This window comes from Hetaerina americana, unplaced genomic scaffold (assembly GCF_022747635.1).
Source record: "Hetaerina americana unplaced genomic scaffold, ioHetAmer1.1.p SCAF_3, whole genome shotgun sequence".
NCBI classification, from domain to species: Eukaryota; Metazoa; Arthropoda; class Insecta; order Odonata; family Calopterygidae; genus Hetaerina; species Hetaerina americana.
Genome location: NW_027286874.1, coordinates 83,542,524 through 83,567,499, shown reverse-complemented (window position 1 = coordinate 83,567,499; position 24,976 = coordinate 83,542,524). Strand labels below are relative to the sequence as shown.

At 35.5% G+C, this 24,976-nt stretch overlaps 1 protein-coding gene across 4 annotated transcripts in view; it reads right to left on the bottom strand.

Moving 5' to 3' along the window:
- LOC139690772 (spermatogenesis-associated protein 6) overlaps positions 1–24,842 on the bottom strand; it is a 39,710-nt gene extending 14,868 nt beyond the window's left edge. Inside the window, exons 1-9 of one of the 4 annotated variants that reach the window (XM_071588325.1) lie at positions 24,405–24,842; positions 23,252–24,024; positions 22,937–23,161; positions 22,744–22,857; positions 21,729–21,927; positions 21,290–21,454; positions 20,922–21,044; positions 16,541–16,685; positions 465–553 (exon numbers count right to left, since the gene is read on the bottom strand). In XM_071588325.1, coding sequence (XP_071444426.1) covers positions 465–553; positions 16,541–16,685; positions 20,922–21,044; positions 21,290–21,454; positions 21,729–21,927; positions 22,744–22,857; positions 22,937–23,161; positions 23,252–23,437 — 1,246 coding nt within the window. In that variant the 5' untranslated portion in view covers positions 23,438–24,024; positions 24,405–24,842. Of the gene's footprint in view, positions 1–464; positions 554–8,142; positions 14,969–16,540; positions 16,686–20,921; positions 21,045–21,289; positions 21,455–21,728; positions 21,928–22,743; positions 22,858–22,936; positions 23,162–23,251; positions 24,025–24,404 lie in introns of those variants that run through there. The other 3 variants (XM_071588324.1, XM_071588326.1, XM_071588328.1) reach the window with 3 other exon arrangements.
- Positions 24,843–24,976: the final 134 nt, after the last annotated feature.

The following is a 24,976-nucleotide window of genomic DNA, read 5'->3' as shown; positions in this document are numbered from 1 at the left end:
AAACAAACCTTTGGGTTGATACTCCACGCTACGAATTTGTTAAGAAAGTTATAATAATAAAACTTTTATTGTTAGAAAACTATTTTCACATTCCAGATTAAATTTTCATTCAGATAATACTGTTTGGCCAAAATAGTTTCAGTAAATTTTAAATAACCCACAAACTGCACCCTAAGTCTTGCCTTGCATTTATCACTTTCATATCATATTTCAAAATATAGTTGGTGACTTTATCTTGTTTATAGGGATGTTAATATTTCATCAAGTTATTGGAGTCAGTATTGATGATAATTCCTTGTGTACATTTTAGGTTTCATTTTCAGTATCCCAAAACATGTTAATATTTGCAACTGATGTTGATATTAATATATTATATAATTCAACACATGGCATTACATGATTTAGAAGGTCTTAATTATGAACTGTCATTTTAGTTATTGCTTTAGCTTTTCTGTATAACTTACTATAGATTGTTTCCAGATTCTTGTAAAATAGCAACCGGTGCTGTTGAAGACTGCATTCAGGATAATTGAAGTTCGTAGTAAATTCACCGCTATGAAATTGGAAGTGACACAAGAGCCATGTAGTGCACTAGAAGTGCCAAAGTTCTTCGCACAATGTTGTACATATGTATACAGAGTTATATACTTAGAAACATTTTGCAAAGTAACTACTTATTAGTACAGTTAATTAGCAACATTTGGCAAAGGCCCAGTAATTTTATAGATGGGTTTTAATAATGTGGTCAAATCTAATTAAAATGGTAGCACAAGAATTTAGGCCCTGGAAATAGCGTATGTGCCTATGTTTTGGATAAAGTTGAAGTAACATCTCATCAGTTTTGCAAAGCCTTAGATTTAAGCACAAGTAAACAACTTTAAAACATCAGTATCTTATTTCCTAAGAATATTAAGTAAATAATTACGTAAGGCTTTTTGATTATTAAATTGTAACCCTGATTTTTAGAGTTGATATTTGGACATTTGGCAAAATATTACTGAGAATATTGAACCATCTTGTGCATCTGTGATTTTTATTCTTTAACAGTATTATATATCTACAATTTAAAATTCATTCCAATGATATTTGGTACTTCAGTAAGCGTATAATTAAAACTGTTTGAACTAATTTGATAGAAGCATGAGATGAACAACAAATTTTTTAGAAGAAACAAAAAATAATGAAACATGGTCATATGCATTGATAAAAATAAAATGTAGGTATCATCCTTTTTGACTCTTATAATTTTCAATGTAGGTGCCTATGCATACTTATTCATTGAACGAAAATTGTAAACATGTAACAATGGTTACAACAAAAATTTGTTTTGCCTCTCAGAAAAAAATACTCACAAAACTATTCACATAGCATAAAAAACCTATCACAAAACCCTATCAAGAATTTTCAGTAATGCGCCCTAGGAAGATAATCTTACAACTCCACTTCCCCACACCCCTTTCCTTTCAATGGGTCATAGGCAGTGCAGTTTCATTCTATTCTGAAAACCTCCAGTCTCTAAAGAATCTCAATGACCTGAAAGACTAAGACTTCCTTTCTCGCAATCAACAAATACTGGAACCCAGCATACTTTTCATAAAGAGAAGAGATTTAAATGAACCATAATATTGTTTGCTGTTAGGTTTACCTGAATTCCTCCTGAACCCAAGGTAAAGGTAAGTTCTTAAAATTTGCCTTGTCATTGTTCTTTCAGACCTGTAATCTCAGCTGATTCTAAACTTTACAGGGTGAGGTGAGTGAATTATAAAGCATAAGTAGCTCATCCATAATTGACTCAATGATCTACCTAATCAAAATTCAAATTCCACCAAAAGTGAAAATTCAGTTTCTGTGAGCAGGTGATATTTCCAAATCTGACATCAAAAGAGATTTTGGAATATCAATTTCAACCTTGTGAAAAATTATATACCAGATTAAAAATTTAGCAACCATGTTTAAGAAAACCAAGTTTCAACCAAAATGCAAGGATCAAGACATGAAAGTGATAAGTTGATTTAAATAGACAATAGACCGTAATTCTTCAACTTCTGACCATGCCAATGGAAAGGCAGGGACGTTAGCTTCCGGATGACCTATCTAACACTGAGAATCCATTCCAATGATTGATTTCAGTACCAAATCCTGAGCAGCTTAAGGTGAGAATTGGAATAGTACTTAAAGCATGTTTGGGAAGCAAGTCTGGGAAGATTATGAGGGGTGATTTAAGATTTGAGTGGAAAATTTTTAACTTGCCCAAATTGCTTTCCCCTAATTGATAATCTATCAGTACCACAATTTTATTGCTAAAAAATCCAGCATTACCATATCATAGAAAATTCAGCATTTCAAAATGAGCATTGATCTGTTTGGAAAAAATCTGAACTGTACATCACTGGTTGAGCAGAGATTTCAAAAAGCAGAGAAGCCTCAAAGCATAATAATATTATGGTGGTAGAAAAATGTTAGCTTTAAATTCTTTCTGCGCAAAATTTTTAAATTCAAAATCTTTAGCCTATTCTACATTTAAAAAAAGTTGAATCCACTATCATTAGCATCATTTCATTTGATGATGTATTATTATTATTATTTAGGTAATCGCATAACCTTTGTTTTATTAATATTGATTTATCCCATACCTGTTGCACTGAATTACCAATTCACTCAGCAATGCTTGCCACCCCTTGGCTGACTGACAAATTAAAGCTTGGTCATGGGCGAACCTAACTGATTTTACGAACTCCTCGCCCACTTTCATTCCTACCTCCAGTTCTTCCCATGCCTCTTTAATCATTTCCTCTGCATACAGGTTGAACAACAACGGTGATAATGGGCAACCCTGCCTTACACCTCTTCCTAACACTGCCCATCTGGACTCCCCGTTCCCCACTCGCACCTGAGCAGTCTGAGGCATGTACAGGTTGCAGATTAACTTCCTTTCCCTCCAATCTATTCCTATTTGATATTGTATTATGAGGGTAATTTGAAAAGTTCTCGGAATGAAATAGAAATAAACGATTTACCTTAGTGAAACCTTTTTATATTTCAATGTAGTCTTCCTGAACACTAATACACTTGCTCCAGCTATGTTCGAATGTGTTGATGCCATCTCAAAAATTGGATTTCTTGCAGCCTGCAAAATACCCGTCTACTTAGGCTGTTAGTTCGTTTGAAAAGAATCTCCATTCATCAAGAGAAATTTTGAGCCAGGGGAAGAGATATAAATCTGATGGAGCTGAATCAGGCAGGTGTGGCCACAATTCGTATCTTCATTCATGTATATTTGCCATAGCAATGACACACGTGTGGGGGCGTGCATTGTCTTGATAAAAGATGACTTTCTTACTTGCCAAACCTGGCCTTCTTTCATGTATCTTTTGCTGCAATTAGTCCAGAAGGTTAGTGTAGCATTTGCCAGTAGTTTTTTGACCAGTGGGAAGATAATCTATCAGCAGAATCCCTTTCGCATCCCTGGAAACTGAAGCCATCACCTTTTTGGCTAACTGTATTGCCTTTACTTTCTTTGGTGGTGGTGGATCAACATATTTCCACTGCTTTGACTGCTGTTTTGTCTCTCGGGTATAATAGTGGACCAAAGTTTCATCTGCAGTCACAAACCAGCACAGAAAATCTTCCTGTTTGCTCTTAAAATGGGTCAAACATTGTACGGTAATTTCCATTCTGATGCGTTTGTGATCCTGCATCAAGAGTTGTGGCACCTATCTTGTAGATAATTTTCTCCTATTTAATTCCACTGTTACAATGTGATATGCCCATCCAGATGAAAATCCTACAGCTTCAGCGATTTCTCGCACTTTCAGTTGGCAATCTTCCATGACCATTTTATGCACTTTTGCAATAATTTCTGGGGTTGTGGCACATTTTGGCTGGCCATTACGAGAATCATCATCTAAGGGGTCGCAACCAAACTTAAACTCATTTGTCCATTTGGCAACATGAAGGAGCAAAGTCCCCCAGAGTGTTCTGAAAGTCCACATGAACTTCCTCTGCTTTCACACCTTTCTTTACAAAGTATTTAATCACTGCTCGAATCTCAATTTTTTCCATCTTCACATATTACTACAAAGAATGACAGCAGAGAGTTGTCTGCACCTCAGATCACTTCCCACAGCACTGATGCATTATGTGTTTACTCTTAAAGAAAAACATATTACTAAGAGGGACACTCATTGTGCTAGCACTAACATCTGGTAATGATTCTGAGAACCTTTCAAACTACCCTCATACAACCAGCCATGGGTTCAGTGAAGCAGCTTAGTAGCAGTAGTAGTATATTTAGGTGAGGCAACCGACAGCTGAGGTCATTTGCACCATTAGGGATGGATGGGAATGGAGGAAGGGTGGAGTCAAACCCAGGGTCATTATTAGCCTACTCTTAAGAAAAGGTGGCTAGGTGTCCAGAGCTATACATCCCATCTGATGGACAGGGTATTCACTTGAAGTGCTCTCCGCAAAGCACCTCAAGTTAGGATTGGGAAGCAGCTTTGCTTTAAGGTATCTAATGGTAAATGGGCAGAAAAAATTGTCTAAGAAAGATGTAAAATAATGAGAGTAACAGAAAAGGAGAGGAATAGGGATAGTGTACAGAAGAAAAGGAAAGTATTGGCAAAAGAGAGATTCAGTAAGTGGATGGATGAAAGAATTGGAGTGTCAGTTGATAAGGAAGGTATGGGAAAAAATGGGATCTGCGCATGTCAAAGGGAAGGAGACAAAATTCCAATTTAGTGAGAAATAAAAGGTATACATGTTAATTTGTATAATCCTTCCAAATTAGGAAAACTGATTCTTAACATGAGAAGACAAAATACTGTGAATGTATGTGTTATTTATCTACATCTACATAATACCCCGCAAGCTGCCCCAAGGGCGTGTGGCGGGGGTGCGATGTTAGGTCACTACCCGTAGAAAGGAAGAAAACCTCATGCCAAATCAACACATACATGCAAAACTACAGCCACATTTATGTCACATTATATTAGATGTTCATACATGAGCAATATGATCAAGTTTATAATTAGATGTGATGAAAACCAGAAGAATGCTGACATGGAAAAAATACCACTGTTACTTATTTTCTGCTCAATGCTTTGTGCTCATGGTCCACTATATAAATTTCAAACCCAGCATTTTACTTCTCAATGAGTAAATTAAAAATTTTAAAGACAATTTAAATCATTAGCTCAACAAAATATTTGTAATTATATAAATATTGAACCTTTTTCAAAGGTCCTTCAGTTTACTCATCTTTTACACTGATTTTCTTTTTTTTGCCAAACATCCCTCTTCTGGTAGAGGGACGCACGGCATTTTAATCACGATCCTTAGCTTTCTGTTTTCTTCCCCTGCTCACTCCCAGCTCCTGCTCTTCGACCGACTTCTTTTGAATGAGATAACCTCTAAACCTTCTTTCTACAACACTTTTCCCTTATTACCCAATCTTTTCCTACCCATTGAATACTATCATTTCTTGTCTTTTATCATCAAATTTATAATGTTTCTTTAGCAACCTTCATAATATATCTAACTTTACTTTTAAAATTGCAGCGTTGAGTTGAAACCAGTAATTTTTATTGTGGAATAAAGTTAAAAGTCTGATACTGAATTGAAATAGTTTAATTTGCTTAAATTTAACAAGCGAACAACTGAAGTTTGAAATGGTTAGATGGCACTGACACTCAAATTTCACATGCCACATATGCTACCTGTTTGATAAGACATTACACCTGTATCCTCTTCCAAATCTAAAGTTGAGGATAATGGAGGGAGAGAAATGTAGAATAAAAGGGGACAAATATTACTTGGGGTAAGATTTAGAGTTTAAGTCATGACCTTGAAAAACACCAATGATATGTTACCAGCTATGCTTTTGGAAGGGCAAAGCACATTTTCCTAGGTAGTGTTGGGCATGAAAATCATGCATCAACAGATGAGTCATCTCTCACCTTGTGATATGCATAAATATGTCAGCATTTCTAAACAATGAATTTGAAAGAAGTGATGGGAAATACCTAATTGCAAAGAACAGATTCCAACATTTCTGGAGTAATGAACTGTCATATAAGAAACATTTTTTAATAAGAACTTCACTGTTCTAACCATGCTTCAAACCTTTATTTTAAAATATGTGATACCAAGCACATAGCTGCAAACCCTCAACAAGGAGAGGAAAATAACAACCATCCCACTAGTCTCCATTCAAAATCTTCCATAAACAGAATGATTGAACATCATTCACATTACATACCACAAAGCATACATAGGAGGGAAGAAGTCAATAGGTTATATGAGCCATTAGAGGACACTGCTGGATCAATGGTAAACAAATCCAATGGTTCGAAGTAGCTGGCCGCACCTAGCCCCTTCCCCCCCCCCCCCCAATTAACCCAGACCAGATCCAATGCTTAGTCATAACCAAGGCACCACCACCTCTTCTTCCTTTAACCAAAAAAGCCACGACCACAGACTTACTCCCAGAAAACCTCCCCCTCCCATCTTCAACTTCCCTTCTCCTTTGTTTGATTGGTATATATTCAACAGCTGTGTGCGTCACTTGTAACTGATGATGCCGCAAGTCAGTGAAATGCATTGTATGGTGAAATGAAGTCTGTGAAAAATTATGAACTCTTTTAATATGGATACAAGAAACATGTCTAAATCAAATCCCTTAATCACATGCAGGGAAGAACTAGTAACATATTCATTGCCAGAAGATTTAGTGGAGCAAACTACAGACCTCTCTCACACTCAAAATGATATAACCATGGATTTTGAAAGTAAACTACTCTGGTGATTTCTGTCAGAGAGCAAAATATTACACAGATCCTGAAAGCTTCACAAGAGCAAAATCCATACAGAATAAGAGGATTTGACAGCATCTGACAGAGTGCTGATTCCCGACAACATTCCTTGGATTTTCCATCAGCCACAGTTTCTATTTTCCTAGCCTTAATGGAAGGATAATATTTTTTGCATGATGCAAAAAATCCAAAATAAAGTACTTCGAACAGACATGAAATGTTTGCTGACATAATATTGAAGTTTCACAAAAAAAACCAATCACCAGATGACTGTGATACAGATTTTATGAATACGCCAATATATTTCAATTCATAATTTGAGTAAAGTATTCATAATTTGAGTAAAGTATTCATAATTTGAGAACAGCATTTGGCAGAATGTTTATAGCTTCCTTGCTTATGATAAAATTTTCATCAGCTTGAACACCTTTTATCGTTTATTGTCTCCAAAAGTTGACCAAACATAATTTTCGCCTTGCTTTTCAATCCCATTATTTAGTTTTCTCTCATCAAAATCCATTAAAGCAATTTTTGTTCCATGAACTTGCACAATGCATCTAGGGCATGCATGAAACCATCAAAATTTGTATAATACTTAGCTCTCTAGCAAAATTTATCCAAGTAACACACTTTCAAAGTTGACAGCTCTATCGTTTTGAATATTATAGTGGTACATGTACTAACTGGAAGTTTCAATTTCTTATCACATAGGTATAATCTATGTATTTAGTTTCCTGAAAATGGAAAAAAATTCCAATGGATATTTTTACTATCTTGTAATTCACATCACTCATATGGCATCTGCCTTTGCTTCAACCTATACAATTACAAAGCATTATCCATTTGGATTTCAATATGTTATGCAAATTCCACAAAGTTACGCCTGAGACAACAAATTTTATCCATTTGGAGGTTATTTGTAACTATTCAACTGCATAACAGCAGACATTTTCATAGCATGAGATCTCACTATTTAAGAACTACAATCCCTTTAATATGAAATATTCTTCCACTTTATTTTCTTAACATTAAACATACTAAAATCATACAACTCTTATTCCTTCATTCTGTCAAACTTTCACGCTATGATAATTTCATTCCATTGTTGGTAACTTTTATTCAAACCAATTATTTTCCTGTGTTTTCAAGATAAGTCAGTGGAAAAATTATCAAATGAGCATTTGGCCAATTCATATAATGCCTTATTCAATTCCTGCCCTTGGTCAAATGAAGGATAATTATTATCTGTCAATAACTATGACATCTGTTATGTCTTGGCAGATCTGTCATGAATGAAAATTCCAATGTTATAAGATCTTCTTATGCTGATTTATTTAATTAATTGTAATGGTTTTATAAATTAACCAACATTAGTAAGCACATTTTTAAGGGTTGATACTAATTCAGAATGTTTGAATTATTTTTTATTAAAAATGGGTTTGACATAGATTATTACAATAGTATGGATTAACACACTTCAATTAAGTTCTACAGCAAAATTAAGTCACATTAGATGAACATAATTGTATTCAAGATTATTAGCCAGCACAATACCAATGACCCTTTTAGAACTATGCACTCAATATCAAATATAATAATTCAGAATAGAGTTGTCAGTGACTACAAAGAATATGTATAAGTGTCATAAAATACAATTAGGGTAATTTAGATTAAGAAAATAAGCTCTCCAACTGGATAATTTCACATACTGTATTAATATTAATAGGGCTTGTCTTAGTTTTCTCAAAACTTCTGAGTAATGGATCAGCCTACAGATGTGATGGAAAGTGGTGAAACCATGATTAACCCCTGCACAATCCCAGAAAACTAGGAATGGCATGTCATTTCATTGGATCAAAAAAATATATAGATACCACATAAAAGCTACATGGTGACTCTACATCAGTGTTTTATGTAAATAATTACACCCTGGAAAAAGATAATCTCAGATACATACATAAATGCAATAAGCAAGTAGTAAGTCATGAAGTTTTATGCTAACTAACAGTTAAATTACCCCTTAGTTCCATCCCTGGACCACATCTTAATAGAGGTCGGCCGTTGACAACAGATGTCACCCACTTGGGAGGTTAGCTGGGGGGAAGGAGGGGATGTGGTTTCACTTATAGGTCAGTCCTTGACCCCATAGTTCAGCTTCATCTAATTTCATAGACCACCTGAGCTCCACAAAAAGATATGCAAAATAACAACACCTCCCCAGAGATGTAAAATTGTACAGAATTCACTATTTAAAAATAGTTTTGTTTTGATTTTCTTATTATTACACATTTGTAATAGTTTGGGATACAATAAGTTAGTGACATAGTTGCTTCAGTGAGAGGAGAGAGCAAAGTTCAGAATGTGAGCAATAATCTTTAAAAATAAAAATTAGTGGGAAATATCACAAAATAAAATTTTTCATAAATTGCAAATTATACTTAAAAAGCCCCTTCTCTTACCACAATGGGCAACATCTTTTACTCTGCCTAGCATATATCACGATAATGGTAAACAAGAGGAAAATACATTTAAAAACATATCACCCCATTTAAAGATTTCTTCCTCTAGTTTCCCATGACTGATATCCTAATGCCTCATGCCCTTGAATTATCTTTACTGGAGTCGAGTAAAAAGTCTATACTTTAGGTGTGGACATATGCATTACACTTTTCCTATCTAAAGCCTTTTTCCACCCTTGTCCGACATGGTCTGATTTGAAATATCCACATTGGTGTGATCTCCACACACGTGGATCATTTAAGTACCTTCCTTTAGCCAGTTAAAAAAATTGTCTTGTCATGAACAAAGGAAGGAAACATTGGGCCAATATGAGGCTTATATGAACAAGAGCTTAAAGAAGATGACAATGATGATGACTGATGATAATTGTATTTTTAATTTGCTTCCATATTTAACAATGATATCTTTCAGATGTGCACAAATCAGAAAAATTATATTGTCATCAGGATTGAGAGAATTGGAGGTCAGCCAAAACCACATGTAGGTTTGTGAGATGTAAGAATGAAATATTTAAATAATGATAGATACAATCAAATTGTAAATTTTATATTGGGAGAAATATTTTCTGCCACATGTAGTGTATTCACACCCATTTATGAAGCAAACAATAAGTGTGATACAATATATGCTGATATGATTACATTCATTAACAATAAAATTATTTATTGGCACTTGTGGAAAATTTAAATTGCATGGTTGAAAGCCCCCTGCAAGTTAGTCCTTAAAAAGCTTGGAAAATTTGTGAGATTATTACTATCCACAGCAGTTATCATTTCCATGTATCCCAAAAATATATAGCAATATCTCATAGCAATCTGTACCTATATATTGTTTTTATCCTGTTATTTGCTATGACTTAACTATCCTAATTGCCAAAGGGGAAGTATGAACACTTTGCCACTATTATAGTCATTATTTTATGTTTAACATTGATTAGGTTATATTATATAACTTTTGAAAACTCAACATTACAATTATTACACAATTGGACAACCATTATAAGCGTAACAAATAACTAAATAAGGTAACACACAAGTACCTACTTCATGCAAAACATTTTACAGAATTATTAATCACTACACAAATAAGGTAAATGTAAAATAGATATGGTAAACAACATAACTGATGATCATGAAAGCCCATATAAAATAATAATTTATCCAAAGTTCAACAAAAAATTCTCCCCTACAACCCATTTTTGTGCCACTACTGCTGCCAATAATGTACAGAGCACATATATTCATGTAGAATAAAACCAAAAATACTTTGCTATAAATTTGGAATTGTAACACTGACTCAAATATCTTAAATTTTCTGCTAATGCTCCAAAAAATATCCCATGAATTTTGGAAGGCACGCTGGAAGTAGATGTACTCTTCATTCTGATGTACAATTTGCTTTTGTTACTGAACCAGGCTGCATGCTTTAGTTGACCACTGTTTATTGAATGTACATAGATTTATGACTTGCAGCATGCTGCATAAAAGGTGATTGCCCCACGCCCTCTCAAGAAATAAATGTTCATACAGAATGATACCCTCATGATGCTCAATAAAATTAATGAATAAAAGAAGTTAGGTAGCCAAGAAAAATTGGCATGGTATAATGCATATTACTGTTCATTACATAAGATGGGGACCCAAAAATAACAGGAATGTTGTTATAGATTCTTCAGTTCTCAATATATTTACATTAAATTTTGTTCACCGTCACAATATTCCCCATTGACCAAAATGCACTTCTCCAAATGATGCTTCCATTGTTCAAAATATTTCTGAAATTCATTTATCGAGATTTCCTATAGGCCTTCTAGTTATTTTTGTTTTACCTCCTCCACAGTGTCAAAACACCTCCCTTACATGTCCCTTTTGAGTCTGGAAAACAAAAAGAAGTCACAGCGAGCTAAATCCGGTGAGTAGGGGGGAGTGAACAATTGATGTCATGCCTTTTTTGTCAAAAACTGCTTCATGGAGCGGGCGGTATGAGCCGGCGCGTTGTCATGATGGAAGAATCAGTCGCCTGTGTGCCAAAGATCTGCTCAAGAATCCTCTAAAATTGAACTCCATGACACTCCAGACATCTCACAGAGTTGATCAATGGATCTGCGAATCTTCACAAATGATGTTGAAGGGTGGCCTGAACAGGGTTGGTCTTCAATTGACATTTCACCATCTTTAAAATGTGTAAACCATTCATAGACTCTGGTTTTGCTTAGGGTAGCTTTCCCATAAGCATCTTGAGCATTACAACAGTTTCCGCGGCTGATTTCCCCAACAGGAAACAAAATTTCACTGCAGCGCAATTTTCACTGTTGCTCTTGATAATCCGCCATCACGTTTTTTGCCGAAATGAAAAAAGTTGTTTCACTGAAACAGCTCTCACAGACGGACTGATCCAGTCAAAGCAATGGTGCTTCAAATTAATGCAGGCGGCATGAGCCTGAAGTACAACCGGCCAAACAAAGGCTTCCCCCACTCTCGCTCGCCACTGCAGCCCAATTTCCATTAATTTTGGGTCCCCCTCGTAAATAGGATTCACAGAAAGCAGATCAAAATATTACTGCAATATTCACAAAACTATGCATTTTTCTCTGATATTATCTGGCCAATGTAGATTAAGCATGAAGTGGTGAAGTACATGGGAAAATATATTTTTAGTAAAGTACACTGACAATAAGGAATCTGCATAGATGGTAGCATAATACCATCAACAATTTTTTACATCTCACTTTGATTGGTATTTAATTTTTTTCCATGAAATTACATTGTTTGGCTTGCCACCATTTTTCTACTCTTTTTAAATTTTCATTATGATACGAGACTAATGAAATTCAATTCACTTTTGCATTAAATTTCATTCCCCCCTAATAGTAATTTTAATGTGCATATATTATTTACATGGTATGCATAGATGAGTAAGAGTTTTTGCACTGAAACAATGGTCAGTGAAAAATTTAATGAAAAAGTGCAATAGATTTTATTTCATAATTATCCTACCACTTGGCTGGCAATTTCTGGATTACATATACGGTAGATGGAAGGACACGAATTTGCAGTATAATTTGATCTATAATGAATCATCACACCAACCGGGCCCTTTTTCTCAAACCCAAACATCAATTATGAGGAGATAAAAGAGTAAGGGTAGAATACTCTTACTCTTTTATGCCAGGTGTCTGTCTCCCATTCAACCATCAAAAATTTCCTTGAATTTTTCAAGGGATATTTTCTGCTGATCAGGGCAAGATTTGTCCCAAAAACAATTTTTTCAGGACAACTATTAGTTTAATATAAAAACCATAGTCATCACCCTGAAGGTTGGTTTAATACACGAAGGTAGAACCAATACTAATCCAAATGGGGTGTGAAAGTCACCCATCAGGGGAAGGGAGGTCCCTTCCCTGTGCCGCCTATGATTTTCTAATAAGTTCTGGTACCCAAAAAATCACACAGATGGTTTGAAGTTGAGAGAGGTATCTCCAGGAATCGAAACATTATTGACTGCAGGTGTTAAAAAAGACAAGAACTGGTTGGTAGTCTCATGGTGATAATGGGCATGTAATACATGAATATGTGAAGATTATGGAGGAAGCCCACAACTGCGATTCGTAATACTCTTGCAATCACAAGCTATTGATGGTGAAACCTTACTTCAAGAGACAAATATTTCTAGAAAAATGAACACAAAATTCTGAAAAAAATAGGGCGATTTTGCTTCTCTAAAATAATATACCCAAACAAGAATGCCAGCAGTGGCGAGGTCAGTGCCATTCCAGCTGAGGAACAAAATGAAATATATCCTCTAAATAACAATGACACAAATTACAAGCACCACAGTAAAAATTAACATACAGTAAAATTACTCAAAAAATAAAATGATTAGACCTTTATATTCAGGTAAAGCATGACTCACTGCTTAAATTTGTGCAAACTTAATGCAGTACCTATCAATGGAAGGTCAAGTAGAGCAAGGGCTGTGAAGATCAGAGATACCTACATAAATTAGCAGCATCCCTCAAACACATTCCAAAATGACAAGCATAGAACTTTCCAATGCAAAATGTGCCAGATTCTACCAGAAGACTGCCTAATTCCCCTAGTGTTTCCAGTAAATGAAATTCCTAGAGTGTTCCAAGTTTTCCTAGTTTCCAAGGTTGACAGACACCTTGATGATAATATGCCTTCTATAGCACTTTATCATACATCCATATTTCACATGATGTAATTAAAAAAAGTTTTATATTAGGGTAAAGTTTGTACAGGACTAGCAAACTGACATCTGGCCTTCAGAAATGGCTCCTAATATCTCTCCCTCCCCTCTTCTTCAACATAGCCAGGAACAAATCAGTAGCAAAAGTTGGACAATTAACAAAAATAAGAAATTAAAAAATGCACATTACAATAAAGGAGGCATACAAAAAAATCTTACTTAGTACACAACATAACCTCAATTAGAGTCAAATCTCTCCATTATACCAGCACCAGATACATTATTTTATTTGTCTCATTCCATGCACATCAAAACTCTGACAAGAAATAATAAGATTTCCACAATAAGGGAAGGGAATGCATATTACCAATGCAACAATGGTACTATGGTTTAGAGGTAAGGGGGGATATCTTTTGGTGAAGAGGAAAGGAGTAATGAATAGGGAGTGAATGAAGGAATAAGGTGGGGAAACGTATTTTGAATGCAGAATTGTGTGTGCGATTTGCTTTTGTGCTTTACGACATTCATTAGTTCATTAGAATTAAACCAACTACTACAATTTTGGAGTCAGCCTTTCTCCTATTTCTGACCTATCTCACAGACTTGAGCAGAAATGAATGAAGGTGGGAAGGAAAAAAAATCATCACATTCAATGAAGTACTTTTCTATTTTTGCTAATTATTGATATGATACCAATTTCCTCCCTATGGTGGTTGCCTTGAAGACCTAATTTGAACTTTCTATTCTCAGCAAAACACTTTTAAGTAATTTAATTGTCTGAATGGTGCAGGATAACACAATATTCATCTCTATATTTCATACCAAATGCATACCGATTCATTATTAACCATGTTATAAAATTTAAATTCTTCCAAGAAAACAGCAATTAAAAAACTGAATATAAACTATATCATATTATATAATACAGATATATAGGGGCAGCATAAGAGGCTCTGAAAACAAGTAAGCACCCACCGAATTTCTTTACACATGACTAACTCCATATATCATAATTTACATGATTCAGATACATGAATTAAGTCATTATAGCATATAAAATGACGTGTCAACAATATTTCAATGTTGAAAATTTGGAAGATAATACCACGCACAGTGGAAAGCTTAACAATGAACTCCACAGCAAACTCAAATAAATTAACTAAGATGATAATTTTCCCTTGCCTAATATGTACTATGGGCACCATCAGAACATCATTGGTGCAGCCTTTACCATTACAAACTGATTTTGATTATTTCTATGAACGTGAAAAATTACATTTTTCACCTTCATGATATGTATGATAGTTGGTCTTCACTTGTGAACATGATGTGCACCACATCTACATTTGCCTTGGCAAGTTTGCAGAAATGGATAGTCAACCCTATCTGTTGCATGTCTTACCCGTCTTGAAAGTTCACTGGTAAGCCTAATTGAAAGAAAAATGGAAGTCACTATTCTATGCCATATGAGTACTCTTATTACATTGGTTTATCAATACTCCCATGCTTTGAATAAATGGTTTTCGTATTTCATTCATCAGGAAGCTGTTAATTATATTTTACTATCACACTAAATAGAAACCCTATAAGACCACAGGAGTAAGTAGGTGGCAACCATTTTATTATTTATTTTGAATGATACATTTATAGTTTCTCTATTAACAAATCTATTTTCTAGTCTAATGATTGACCTCTACTTATGCCTTTACTCCTATGGATGTACGCATTGTTTTCTTACCTAAATGTATGAGCTATGCGTGGCGTGTGGGCATTGGCCAAGTAAAAAATTATATGCCTGGACTGTATCTTCCAATTCAAAATCCAAACAGAAGTATTATAATTATTAGTAGCACTTACAGCACCACACAGTGTTCTCCAGAACATATTCTTAAAACAACTGGGGTGCAGCAATACTGCTCTATAATAACTGCGCATGTAACAGGAAACCTTGTTGATAGTTGAAATGGTGATGAAAAACTTAAAATAATGCCAGTAGTGACAAAATAAAAAGGTGTAACATTATGACTTTCTCTATCAGATAATTTAAATTATTTCATCTTCTACCTAATAATAAGCTTTATCTATCTGTTTTCGGTTTACTGCACATCAGGTATACAACAGCAACAACAAGTGACATATCATCATCAGTATTTCAATCCTAGGATTGGTTTACTGCATAATGATATGTCACCATATAGTGTGCATATATATTTTTTACAAATTGTAAGCATAAACTCTCAGTAACCTGGACCAAGTTCAGCCAGGTGATACCAGTGATTTATTAAGGAGTCTTAAATAGAAGAAGGCTAAGATGATCCTACATACTTCTTAAGAATCTCATTATATAATTTGTTTTTTTTTGTTATTCATCAGCATTCCATACTTCACACGATGAATTCATACTGCAATGTGCTGAATAATAAACAGCCCATGCTTGCCTGGCTAATAAATGCATGATCATCTGCAAGCCTAATCTCCTTCATACCTACCTTCATTTCCATTTCAAGCCCCCAATTTTCCCAAGGTATGATATTAAAACCTGTTTCAATAGCAGACCATGTATTACTCTCCTATTCCTAACTTCATTACCTGATTCTCTATTCTCTGCCCTTAGTCAGCGGCATACATAGACATATATGCCTAAAATAAACTCCTGTATCCTGGTGCCATCATAAACGTCACCCTACTCTCTTGAATGTATTTCTGGATCGACAAACACCCCAAGGTGAATATCAATTTGATATACAACTTCCTATTAATATTATCATTTGGGCAATAGCCCCAAAAGGTGCCTCATCTTGCTAGACATAAAAAGTATTGAAAATTCAAAATATTTAAAATATTCACCCATCAAAAAAACCCTTTGTACCCAACATTCATGTTGGTGGTTAGTTTGAATCTAACATAAAATGTTATTTCAATATATTTAGCAGTATTCTGCTGTTCAAATATTATTTCATCACATTCAAAGGGCATACATCACATAAAAAGGACAATACCTGCTGCTTGATGTATAGTCAGTGAAATGGTGTTTAGTTTTCTCAGGCTGAAACATGTTGCAACCCTTGAGATGTGGTGCTTCAGAAGAACCATCTGAACTGCAACACTCATCAATTTGCTGTGGATCAGGGCTTAAGTCAATATCTGCAAGTCATGAAATCGTAATAATTCATGATTAAATTATCTTGGCAAAGTTAATTTTATTAAGAACTCTGGTAATGAAACCCTTGGGACTCCTGACATGCCAAATGGCTATTCAGGATTCCAGGGAAAAATGAGCCCCCGATGCAGCCCATTAAAAAATGTAAGCCATTAGATTATTCAAACCATTTAGCAATATGTATTTGATTCTTATCTCATTACAGAAAGAAAAATATAAAAAACAGTATATTGGTTTTCACTTAGTCAGCCCCAAGTCCAGTCATAGTCACACAGGATTAGCTGATTAATTGCCTTAATCTTGGAGGCATGGAAAATGTACAATGGGAATGCCATTAGTAAATTGTTCCCATAATACCACTACAGCTAAATATAAATTGGTATTGTTTTGGTGCAAAATATTATAACAAACGATAATAAACAATGTAGTTTTGGCTTTGATGAAGTTGAACTCATAGCACAACTTGATCTCAGTCATACTAACTTACAACCTCACTCAGGAGTCCATTGTACAAATATTTCATGAAGTACGTATTTCCAAACTAAATCCAACATAAACTCCAAAATTAATCCACGGCTAACTTTTGACACATGCATGTTAATTTCTCATTAACACAAGAGAACTTAAGTGGAAACAATGAGATACATACTGGAGGAACAGGCTAAACATATTTGAAAGTTAAAAGTAAATTCCTCCACTCTTGACTACAGTCATATGTTTTGAACAACTTGTTGGCTTCCACGAAAAATTTTAAAACTTGGTTTAGAATGTGAAAGATAACGGAGTAATGAGCCTCTCTGCCAGAACTGGGGCAGTGGTATTTGCTGGCAAATTGCAAAATTTCTAAGAATCCTATTAATTCTTCTATGAAGGATGATGGTCCTTGTAGCAGTTTATCTCCTTCACATCTCTATGAGACAATTTTCATTTATATTAAATATCTTTATGGAGCTATTTAAAAAGACAAGGGTTTTGACAATATGAAAAGAAACTTTTAGATATGTATTTGATTGCAGGGAAGCCATTGTTTCTACTTGAGAATAATTGCTTTGCAGTATGCACCCCAATATTTTCATTTAAGGCTAATATAATATTTAGTGCTGTAACAGAGTAGTGTTATCATAAATTTTATGGGAAACTGGTAAATGAAAATTGCCTGGATATCTGAGATGTTTCAAAAACTTCATGCGGTTCCAAAGCTAAAAGACATATATGAGGGCAGCTAGAGAGAGAGATAAGAAAATTAGAAGTAATGGAAAGCTACGTTACAAAATAATGATGAAAAGAAAATGATTAGAGTGAGTTGTTAATAAATAAGTCTAAGTGTCAAGTGGTGAAGCATCCCCACATATTTTTCATGAGTGTCTGAATTCATCTTGTACATGTTTTGTTCTTTATGGGGATCAAGTTTCATCAAAATATGGATGTCACCAGCAGGAAATTTTGTTGTGTAATTAATCCCATCCTCCCTTTGGTACTAGGAGTGGGTATAGGCAGAGGTTCATTGAAAACATTGAAATAAATAAGAGGAAAACCAACTAGAAACATTTTGAAGCATAACTGTTCACTGAAGACTATACAGAAGCAACTCTAGAAAAGCACAGAGGCAGAGGAAAGTCAAGGATGAGTTTCAAGTGGCATATGATGGTAGGCATAGAGCAAAGACCTATTAAGGCATTAAAAGATCATATAAAAGATTATCTTGAGGATACCTGCGAACTTATGGTAATGCTAAATCAAAATATTATGCATGTCTAGCCAACATATTTTCACTAAATTATGTACCTAAAGATGCATTTATTCTAAATAATGCTAATGCAATCCTAAGGACTTATATGCACTGAAGCATATGGATGTATAGAAAAAATCTCAGGAAAGAGATGCTGCTGTCAAGGATCAAGACAAATACAGAAGGCTACCCGAATGTTGGTTACATGAGTGAAAGTAAAACTCATCTAATAGTGTGTGATATTAATATATTAGGGTGGGGAGAGCAGGAGAGCATTTCCTTTCACTACATTATCTATAGAAGACTAATGAAGAAAATTGTAAAAGTACTGAATACCTATAAATAAATATACTATTAATATTATAGTGTTCCTAGAAGACCTCATACCAAAAATAATCAAAGTTTGGGTAAAGTCAACCATGTTCAGAGATATCGACCGCAATTGAACCCAAGCCTTCTGGTCAGTAACCGAGCACTTGAATGAAAGAAGAATACTAGGTATTTTCCACACTCTTTTATTCGGTAGTATATACTAGTTTTAACACATAGTCGTCATCTTCAGGTACCTGGATATTAAGCCAATGCATTGAAACCAGTAGTACTGAATAAGAGTAAGTGGAAAATTTCTAGTATTCATCTTCCATTCAAGATGAATTTCCACATCATCAAGCCTGATACCATGGAGTGTAATTGAGAACTTTACAAAGGGTACTACCCACACAACCTATACTAAAATCTACAATTCACCTAAAGATATTAATTTTAAAAAGTAACCAGCATAGCTAAGAACATTACTCAAAGCTTTTATGTTGGCTACAACGAGGAGGGAATTGATGACGAGGATGTTGAGTAAGGAAAACAAGAAGTAGGAGAAGTAAGATCTGGTGCTTTCCCGGCGTATTTGATTCGTGAAGGATTCTCGGGTCTTCCACCGGGTCAAGGGTTCCATATTGGCCGACGTTTCGATGCCCGACTCGTGCATCGTCTTCAGGGTTGATGGCTGCCATTCCGTATTTGGCCGTCTTATATACCTGAGCTCCCGCCTCAGGTGACCTGTGTGCAGTGTTGAATACACTCTTCCAACGAGCCAGGGACATCGCTGACAAGAATAGTTTGTCGGAGGAGATTAAACATCTCAAAACCACCTTTCGCCAAAATGGATATAGCGGACGCGAAATCTCTCTGGCCCTAAAAAGGGCCTTCAACCCGCTACCACGCACGATGAAGGAGGAAAAAGAAAAACCGATAGCAAGGGCCTGCCTGCCGTACGTCGCCTCGATCTCAGATAAAATATCCAGGATACTGGCGAGGCACAACATCGAGGCTATCCACAAACCACCGGGAAAAATTAGAAATTTGCTCGTCAGAGCAAAGGACCCTATCGGCCTAAAGACCCCAGGCATATACCAAGTCCCGTGTGCCTGCGGAGATGTCTACATCGGAGAGACGGGGCGGACCATTGAGACAAGATTAAAAGAACATAAAAGAAACCTTCGCCTGGGACAATTGGAAAAATCAGCCATCGCCGAACACAGCATCGCGATGGATCATTCCATCAATTTCAATGAGACGAAGGTACTTGCCCGCGCCGGTGGTTACTGGGACCGAATAGTCAAAGAATCAATTGAAATTAAAATGGCAGGACATAATTTCAATAGGGATTCGGGCTATTCCCTCAGCAATGCATGGAAACCGGTGCTAAACCAAGTAAAGAAAGAAAGGAACAGACCACAACTGTCCGGCGACCAATCAGGAGGTCCCCCCTCCTCGGGCCAATCACAGGTCACCTGAGGCGGGAGCTCAGGTATATAAGACGGCCAAATACGGAATGGCAGCCATCAACCCTGAAGACGATGCACGAGTCGGGCATCGAAACGTCGGCCAATATGGAAACCTTGACCCGGTGGAAGACCCGAGAATCCTTCACGAAGAAGTAGGAGTTTAAGAAATGACTTGTTTAAAGTTGTGGTTTTGTAGAGCATGGGGCTATGGTCAATGAAACAAGATGACAGATGTAGATTGGAGGCTTTTTAAACGTGGGAGTGTGGAGGAATGGAAAAGGTGAAATGGACTAAAAGGAAAACCAACAAGGAAGTGCTAGGCAAGGTAACGGAGGAGAGGTGTTTGTTGGGAGCAACCCAAAGGAGGGAGAAAAGATGGATGCAGAGAGCTTTGATTAGCAATGGGATATTGCAGACTGTGATATAGGGGAGAATGTTGAGCAAGCCTGGAAGGGGAAGAAATAGGATAAGCATGTTGAGAGGAACGTGGAAAGTATGAGGAAATGAAGTAGGGTTTATTGCAGTGTCCAATGTCACGTTGTGTTTTATCAGGAGAGCATATGAAATGTATCACTGTACCATTATATAGTACGCATCTATCAAAAACCTACCTGAAACAGTGGAATAACAATAATAATAATTTTACTTTTAAGTATATTATTGGTTCAACATTTAATCATAGTAATACTTCATTGCAAAATAATTCTTACCAGATTGGCAAATGTATTTTGAAGAGGCATTACTTTCTCTCTGATACTTGGGAAAGTACTTCTTATATAAATTGCAAACTCCACAACTTCCACTAGTGTGTGAAGCAACACATTCACAGCAGTCTGTAAAATTTAATAAAGATAGCATTAAAATCCCAAGAATAAATGAACCAGGCTTACATTTATACAATTCACCAAAATTAAAATCCTATTCCAATTCATTTCCAGTCTGAAATTAGAATGCAGAACATCATTGTGTAAAAGATCAACTTGTTGCAATATTTCACCATTCCTCATCATTTAATTTCTTTATGGGATATGACACAAAAATTTTCCCTTGCCATCAAAATCAAACTATCTGCAATTACCAGGCTTCAATGTTCCCGAAGATAACGGCCTCATCTGTAAATGAGAGTTAGCCTCATGACTACAGATTTTTTCCTGATCTTTAGACAATTGCTTTTTGTGCCAATCTTCATCCTTGAAGTGCCGACATATCAACTTTTTCCCACCCCATCTGTGGCATGGCAATGCTATCCATATTCCGGTCATGAAAATAAAATCATATTAGAAGAGAAATCAAAACCTACTAAACCACCAGTCATTTCACAGGAAACCAACACTAGACATTCAATCAAAGAGTATTAAGGAATGCAAGCACTCATTTTGATAACAATTCCTCCTCAATTACTGTATAATCCTTGCATTAAATGCACTGGAGTTGTTTCTAAGGAAATTAATCTGATGGTATATTTTCATTTTTTTCAATTTAAATTTAAGATACAGATATCTACAAACCCACCTTACCAGGTAACTGGGGAAAGGTATTGGCAACACCTGAGCACTTTGACAATCCACAGTCTTCTGTTTTACGAACTACAAATGGAGGCCGATCATTCTTCTCCAAACAACAGTGGCATACTGGATGACCATGATAAAATACATTACAGTGTCCTTGCCGAGCCAGTTTAGGTTTCATACAAGGTTCAACTTGTTTTTGAGTGGCCTATAGGATTATAAAATTGATAGAACATCCTAAATATTTCGAACTGTAAATGCAAATGGACATTTTTTTTCTAGTTCAATTAACTGAGCAAGTTGTGGTATTATTTTTCAAACAACTAAAATAACACTTTAAAGATTTAGCAATAACAGACACAAATATTATATGAATATAAAATTTTGGTTTCTATGACAGATATCATGCACATTACCACAAAAAAAGCATAAAAAGACGATTGGCATTTTGGAACACCAGTGCGATAGATGTTTTAACATAAATGCATCATTGGGATTTTATAATGAGAACTATAAAAATAGCAATGAGGATTTCGCAAAAGATCGGTAATAAAGAATAACTCCACTAAATCTGGGTATGAACTCTATTCTTAGACGCATTTAACTTAATGTTGGGAATTTTACCCATTTGCTAGCAACTATCAGAGAAACTTTTTCATCTCGGAAGGATTTCAAGTTTTATTGGTTGCAAACATTTTAAAAGGATGAGAGATTAATCACCAAAACAATTGCGTAAAGATTGTGCAAGAAATCTAAATTTTCTATCACAATGAGATGAGATATAGCCGTCTTTCCATTCCTCTGAAGGAAGTAATTTTTATCTGCCTCTCAGATCAAGGCTTTGATATTAAGTTATGTATTTTTTTGTTTTTTATTTTAAAGTAGTTTTTTTAATGTAAAGAAAATGAAAGAACTACCGATTTGTAACTCACTTGGGTGATGATGAATGCTATGGCAATTTGACCCTAAATAAAACTAGGGCAACATCGAGTAAATTAAGAGTTACATCCTTATAATAGCTTACCTTTGATCTCAATGTTTTTGGGTTAATATACCCCTTCTTACTTTTCAGTGAACTTATACTGATTTCTTCCACCGTTGTTTTAGTGGATATTTCTACTTTTGGTGCAATAATTCCCTACAAATAAATAGTATTTCATTCAAAATAAGTCATAATTTGACATATAACATCATAGACGAGAAAACGCTAAACTTACTGGAAAGTGGCATGACGGCTGCATTAGCAAGTCAACATCCACTCCAGTCAAGATGCCCCGATGAGAGGTTGAGGGATAAAGCAAGTCAATGAGAGCTATTTCAAACGTCGCCAAAACGATTTCGTCGATGAAATTAGACCCACTTTTTTGAATTAGCTCCAGAAACACTCTTTGATTCCCAAAATATTTCTGCAAATCGGTGAGCTGATGACACGTAGATATTAGCTAAAAGGATAAGGTGTATGCATATTAGTTAACAGATATATTTGCAATGCGATGAATGTTGTTCCGCAATAGTTATGAATAATCAGTTACCTTTTCGAAAACAAACTGCTCGTGAAACAGGAGAGGGAATATTGGAGGAAGACATTTCGTTTTCGATGAAAATCCTAATATATTCGTCTTTAAACGCACTTTTCCGTTTGGGCACAACCACACACCTGGGCAAGTGACAGCATGTATGTCAAGAACTATGACGACCTTGAAACCTTTGGTGCACATCTCAAAGGCACTGAAATTATGTTCCGTCCGAGTAACATTTAATTATGAGCCCTACCCAATTCTGAACTTCATCTTCCCCTTACAATCAATCAACTATAAGCTATACGCACATTTACTTCGCCGCCGTGTACGCGTTGCTTAGCAACGAGACAACCTCATCGCCTGCGCCAATCGAAATTTATGGAAATTTTCGCTTGAAGCGTACTCTAGTGGGCATTCAGTTAATAAATGGCGGAATAATTTCCTTTTGAGCGGAGTATCATAAATTATTTAGATGCTTTATGCCCCTTAAATTGCGAAGGAAAGTTAGAATAGGCACTAGATGGTGTTGTATTCTTCTTATTTACTTCCAAAAACGTTCTGAAATTTGGTAATCTGAGAACACTTTTTTGGGAAAGATATAGAACGACTATCCACTAATGGTTCACAATGCCATCCCAATTCGTGGCTCTCGCATATAGGATGATCATATTTTTGTCTTGGACCATCGCTTTTTTGCTTGATTATTTCCATCAGCGTGTCTTCACTAATATCGGCGTTACGGGATAAAGACCTGTCGCAATAAAATTTAGTGGCCAGAGCACGATCTGAAATAAATTCAAATGCTTAATTACGTCAGCTGACAATGCCATGTCAAAGATATTTAACATCAAAACAAAGTATATCATAAATAGAAAGGGCACTTAAGATTCGTTTTCATTTATGTGCATTAAATGTGAAAACTTCGAACATGAGACAAAAGTACTGAACATGGCATCGTGATGTGAAAAAATGTATCATTTATATAAGTCTCTACCTATTTGATTATTAAGCAAGGAATTTGATAGTTTACACGGAATTCAATTCCAAATAGAAAATGTCATACGTTACCATGCCATGTAGTTAGCGAATAAATAAATTTTAGTCTGCCCTTGGAAGTAACTGATGTAATGGAGATAATCAATTTGTAAACAGAAGTATATGATACCTCAAGACAATGTCCATACCTCTTGGGGATGCCTTTGATTTTCCTAGCTCGGAGGACAAGGAAAAACACAACTTAAACGGAGGTCGCTCTCTTGTTCCAGTTTTACTCCCTGGAGATTGAACGGCATTTATTATAGTACTACTGACGTCGTCGGTGGACATGAGCCACAATATTTCTCTATTTTATTCTTCAATTTCCTGTTAATGGACGAGTTTAAATGCTTTCGAACTACAGTCAAGTAAGTTTACGACTACCGTAGCGAGAACTGCTAAATGATTTTCAAAATGTAACTAGGCCAGTCTTCAATTCCTGGATTATCTCACTAGGTAACAGTCGAATTACCACATACACGTTTCCGAAGATGACGTAAATTATACAACACAAATTTAATTATTACTAATTCTGTTTAAACGTAATCTTACGCGCACGAACTCAAATACGAATCTTATATTCCGTGCTTTCAATGCAATCAATACCTAACCTTTCACAGTTGCACATGGGGTTACTGATGTACTTCCTGTCAAACAGGATCCTAACTCCGTCGTAACCTTCATAATTTTGTAAATTTACGC